Below are 6,000 nucleotides of genomic sequence, written 5' to 3'. Positions count from 1 at the left end.
TCGGCCTCTTAACTGATCCTCCGTGCACGGCTTGGCACCAGATAGCATGTGTCCACCAGGGTTTCACCACCCTCACATGAAGGGGCCCACGGGTCACCAAACTGAAAGGCCACCGAATCGAATGTCCCCGAATTGCAACAGTTTTCAACATTCTCGCTATAGCAGTGGTTCTCAACCTTTTCAGGCCGCGACCCCCGAAATAATCATATTTCCCTCCACCCTGACGAGCAAGGAATTACAGGAATTGAGGAATTACATTTTGTATAAGACGGTTCTATTGTGAAAATAGCAGATCTGCATGCTCACAACGTGTGAGCATGTAGATCGTCTAATTTCACTTATTTATTCCTCCAATATTTGACAATTTGGCCAATGTTTAATTTGTAATTTTAGAGGTTTTAAAAAGTCCTTAAATAGGGGCACGGTGGCGCAGTGGTTAGCGCTTCACCTCACAGCTAGAAGGTCCTGGGTTCGATTCCCGCCGGGGGACGCTGTGGGTGCTGCGGGCGTGTTTCTCCCTCCGCGTCATCAGCGCCCACACCCTAGGTGGGGTCGGCGATAGGGCCTTTCTGTGTGGAGTTTGCATGTTCTCCCCGTGTCTCCTAGGGTTGATACCCTCACAAAAACATGCAGTAATCCTGGTCTCAATAATGCCTCCCCCTGGCCAGCCGGGGCGCTTGATGGAGGGGAAAGGAACTGGTTGGAATAACGTGTTCCTTCCACGCGCTACGTCCATCCCAGGGAAATCCCTCCTGTCAGGTGAAAAGAAACAACTTGGACTACTCATGCATTGAAGGAAGCATGAGGTCAGTCCGTTGTCTCCCCAGGCACGGCAGAGGGAGAGCAGAGCCCAGGGTTACATAGACAATTCGCACTGGGTGAAAAATGAGTTGCAAAATCTTGGGATAAAAATAATAATAATAAAAAAAAAAAAGTCCTTAACTCACATTCCCTGCCATTTAACACTTTGCCGTCCGAAATAGAATGGTGGTTGGTAGATTAGCCGTGAAATTTCTATTATTGTATTGTGATCTGAGACATAATATTATGTTTATAAACATGAGCCCGCCGCCCCTCCTTCTTGGACAGCGCCGTTGTTTTTTCTTTTTTTTTTCCCCAGGTCATTAGCTCACCGTGATTTTCTCGATCTCCGTTGGGATAGAGTGGTGGTTTTGGCCGAGCATCGATCTCCCTGTGCGTTTCGCGTGCGCGATCCGCGCGCATAACGATCCATGCATATAGTCCAGGAGTGACTGAACAGTCGATGTGTCCACTTTGGATAGCCTAGCACCTAGCACTCCAGCTCTGCTAGTGCTAACGTCCAAACAACAAGTGGGTGGGAGGAAGGAAGGCTGAAGAAGGAAACGCCATGAGAGTCACTTCTGTTCATGTCAGACCAGCCATGAGCTATCAATGCACGAGTGGTGACTAGGGAAGGTTAGACGATCGCCGATTTTCGGATGAAAATCATTTATTTCGGTAAATACGGGAAAAGACGATTGGCTGCCCCTCCCCCCCTAGGAAGTCCGATATAGTACGGTTTTAATATTAAGGGGCTCCCCGTGGCTTGGAAAGGGTTAACAATACCTTCGTACTCTCATATGCCTCCAGTCTCCATAGACTTCCATGTAATTCATAGTGCACGGATCATGCACACCCATGCCTAGATAATGCACCACGTGTGTCCACATTGCTCACAGCTTTCAAACAAAAAAATCTGAATGGAAATCCGTTCAGGCATTCATGAGATAGCAGCCATTATGTTTTCCTAAAATGTAAACAAAGATGGCTGCCATGTTTGAAATATGGGGTTGCTATGGGGGTTAAACATGCAATTTCGCGATTGATTTTTTTTTTTTCAAAAACGGGAAATTCTCTGGATTATCGGGCCTGGCAGGGAAAGACATTGAAATAATCTCGGGATTATCGGGCCTGGCACACAATGAGTTAAATTGTCACTTTAAATGTGCATATACTCTCTATAAACCTAAACTTTATGTTGTTTTGTTTACTGTTGAGTGAGGAAAACAATGTTGCACATTAAGTTAATCATCTGGGGACCCCCCAAACTAATTTGGGGACCCCCCTCGACCCACAGTTTGAGAACCACTGCACTATGTATTGTATGACAGAGGTCAGAGGTCAACTGAGACACCTCTGGACCGTTGGGACAGAGTGGAAATTCGGTGGCGGTTTGATACGGCAACTTAAATGCTTCTGTGTTGTTGTTGTCAGTGGGATTGTGTGTCTTGGCCAGTTAAGAGTCCATTAATGCCTCTGTTTGTAACGAGATGCTCCTCTCTCTCTCTCTCTCTCTCTCTCTCTCTCTCTCTCTCTCTCTCTCTCTCTCTCTCTCTCTCTCTCTCTGTTGGTTTTGTAGACCAAATTGTGTGGTGTCTTAACCACCTTGGTTATTCCAAATGGTCCAATCTACATGCTCACAACACAACGGTTGTGTGCTTGCAGATCTGCTATTTATTTTTTTCTCTTAGAAATCTTCTTCGCCTATTTTAGTCATTATCTCCGCACACATTTCTGTGTTGCCACTGCTGTTGTACTCCGCTGGTTCACCTGCCAGCGAGGAGCCCCCACCAGGAGGACGTAACGCAGCTGTAATTACTCCTCCTGTTACCCATTTAAGCCTAGAATTATTGAATGCTTTAGCTATTGAAAAATAGCATATATACAAGCTCACATCGCGGCCGCGCTGCGAGCTTGTAGATCTGCTATTTTTGAAAAAGTCGTGAAAATGTGTGCAAATCTTTGAATATGTGTATTTTTTAAAGCGAACGTTTGTAACTCAAATTTTTAGATGCGGGTCTGTGGCCAAATACATATCATTTTGGGGGTCCTTCACATGAAAAAGTTTGAACACCTAGTAGTCTCTCAAGAACAGACTAACTGAGCTCCAGTTAAGTGAAAAGGACCTTTTCTTTGACGATGGCGAGCCAGATTGCTGACATAGAAACATAGGTTTTTCAAAAAATCTTAGAAGGATTCAAAAGACACTTATAGAATCGGGTCAAAATTCTAATTTTCACGATTTTTCAAAAATAGCAGATCTACAAGCTCGCAGCGCGGCACTCGGTGCCGTGCTGTGAGCTTGTATATCTGCTATTTTTCAATAGTTAAAGCATAAAATAATGATACAGAATAATGTGTACCCGTTCTAAATGGGTTAAACACTCCCCACTGACAGGCCCACCACCCAGTCCGAAGGACTATAGCGCAGTGTCAAAGATCGCCCTCCTCGCTCGGTTTCCGTAGATCGACCCTGGTATTTGCAGAATATTGAGTATTATTTCAAAACATCTCACCTACACAGTATAATGGAATGCCCAAAATAGGGACGCCAGCCAGGGTTAAAGTGGTTAAACGCTGTGTTTTTATTCAGTGGGATTGTGTGTTCTTGGCCAGTTAAGAGTTTTGCGAGTTCATTAATGCCTCCGTTTGTAACCAGATGCTCCCCTCTCTCTCTCTCTCTGCCGGGTCGTGTAGACTATGCACGACTTCGAATACCTCAAACTCCTGGGAAAAGGCACTTTTGGCAAAGTCATTCTGGTAAAGGAGAAGGCCACGGGACGCTACTATGCCATGAAGATCCTGAAGAAGGAGGTGATCGTGGCGAAAGTAAGTGTGGGCTTTTTGAGCGAGAAGTCTGCAGGCAGGGGCGTCACAAGGGGGGGAAATGTGGGACTGAGTTACTAGGGCCCAAGGTGGAGGGGCCCTAGTAACTTTAGCTATTGAAAAATAGCAGATCTACAAGCTCGCAGCAGAGCTTGTAGATCTGCTATTTTTGAAACGTCGTGAAAATGTGTGTAAATCTTTGAATAATATGTATTTTTTAAGCGAACATTTGTAACTCAAATGTTGCCTCTGTGGGGTCCCTGGAACTAAATATTTTGAGACGGGGGTCCGTGGCCAAATTTGGGGGTCCTTCACGTGAAAAGGTTTGAGCACCACTAACATAGAAACATCGTTTTTTTAAAAAACCTTAGAAGGATTTGAAATATTCAAGACAAAGTTTTCAAGATTTTTCAAAAATAGCAGATCTACAAGCTCGCAGCGCGGCACTCGGTGCCGCGCTGTGAGCTTGTATATCTGCTGTTTTTCAATAGTTAAAGCACAAAATAATGCGTAATCATGCGTCAAACCCCCTCTCCCCCTATATGAAGAACATTCATGGGGGGCCCGCAGTAGAATCCTTGTACCCCGGGCCCATAATTTGGTGTGACACCCCTGACTGCAGGGGAAGTATCCATGAAGGGGTGAGGCGGGGGGGGGGCATTGATTGATATCTAAATGGTGGACCACGGTGGAAGTTGTACAAATAGTCTTTGTGGTCTCTTTCAGGACGAGGTGGCTCACACACTCACTGAGAACAGAGTGCTGCAGAATTCCAAACACCCGTTCCTGACCGTAAGTACTGTTATAGGAGGCCCTCCGTAAACCTAACCTTTCCTGACCGTAAGTACTGTTATAGGAGGCCCTCCGTAAACCTAACCTTCCTTAAAACCACTTAAACCCTACTTAGTTGACCGGGGTCACACAGTGCTCTATATATATATATATATATATATATATATATATATATATATACTAGTTAGTAAGACGCCTCAGGGCGACATGCGACCTCAGGTTGCGCCAATTCTTTGCCATCTAGCCAGTGATGTTCAGCGGACCAGTTACCCATAAATGGAGACCCCTAATACCCATATATGGAGATCCATGCGGACGAAGGGGAAAACATACTCTCCCCCAAGCCTTCGGCTGGTGGAGACAAAATAAATATATTTGCAGAATATAGGCGATCTACAAGCTCTATATAAATGAGTTCTAAGTGGTTAAACTCTTAGCAAGGGCTCAAGAGCTAGAGCGGTTCCTGGTTCGAATCCCCAGCTCTTACTGGCTGTGTGTCGAAGTGCCCTTGAACAAGACACTGACCGTCCAACAGGTGCATGGGGAACAGTTAGCTTTGCATGTTTTCCTCTGCCGTTGGTCTGTGAATAAGTGAACGTAATGCACCTGTAAAGTGAGTTTGATAAAGGCTCTATATAAATGCACCATTTATCATTTACAAAGAGACTCTGTAGCCACTCCTCTCCAGGCTAGGAATAGTTTTGGAGAGCTGTGCTATAGACCTCTTTTTTATCATTTGGACGATTGGGCTCTATCTTCTGGATTGTAGGTTTTCAGTGGTGGGCGATGGTAACACATTATGTGTTTTTGCTCACAATGTATGTGACCCCATAGTTGGCAATATAGCCCCATCTAGACTGTGCCCTCACCCATCACTATAGCTTGGGACTTGGTCACATACCATTGCAGTCCAGAATTGGGGTTGCCGTGCAAATAAAGGTATTTCTGACCTATTTTCCTGTATCAGCAGCAGATGGGGAATGTGCTTCCATGTTCAATAGAAAAAAGAAAGAACAAAACCGGCAGAACATAATTTGTCCACATACTGTACTACAGATCTCTGTCCGTAGGAACATGTCAATACCTTCAAATTTGCGACATGCCTTTAAAAATACCTTTATTTGGATTGCAACACCATGTGTCTGAGTACCAGAGCTACAGTGAAGGGAGTTCACAGATGGGGCTGGTTGGCATTCAACAATAATTGGAGAGCCTTGACACGCCGTGCCGCTGTTTTTCCTAACTCTCCAAGCAGTAAAAATGAAGTCTAAAAGAACGCGGCTAGAGTTCCTCTTGCCTCAGCCAGAAACCATTAAGCCTGATTGATACATAGTTTAACGCCGTTGTCCCATAACTGAAAATGGCCAATATACTCACACACACCAAGCTCAACGCATAGTAGCGATGCAAAGCGGTGTGAGATTGTAGATCGGCTTTTCAGTAGTCATTGACACTAAGGCTTGCCCACCTGCCCCCGGCAAGTAAATAAAACTTTCGGGCAGGTGAAGTTTGCTTTCAGGTTGCCCGACCGGGCAAGTGCTCGTTTGAGAGGGGACGCAACAGTCTACTTAACCTTCCCTA

General features: G+C 45.2%; 1 protein-coding gene across 1 annotated transcript in view; it reads left to right on the top strand.

Annotated features, from left to right (window-relative positions):
* Positions 1-6,000, top strand: part of akt1 (v-akt murine thymoma viral oncogene homolog 1) — a 79,632-nt gene that overhangs the window by 50,055 nt on the left and 23,577 nt on the right. The window contains exons 6-7 of the mRNA XM_080750033.1: positions 3,499-3,630; positions 4,354-4,419. Of these exons, the coding sequence (XP_080606159.1) occupies positions 3,499-3,630; positions 4,354-4,419 (198 nt within the window). The remainder of the gene's footprint in view (positions 1-3,498; positions 3,631-4,353; positions 4,420-6,000) is intronic.

The sequence above is a fragment of the Nannobrachium achirus genome (genome assembly GCF_963921795.1).
Source record: "Nannobrachium achirus genome assembly, chromosome: 20".
Taxonomy (NCBI): Eukaryota; Metazoa; Chordata; class Actinopteri; order Myctophiformes; family Myctophidae; genus Nannobrachium; species Nannobrachium achirus.
The sequence above is the reverse complement of the archived record's forward strand: the minus strand, read 5'-3'. Positions and strand labels throughout refer to the sequence as shown.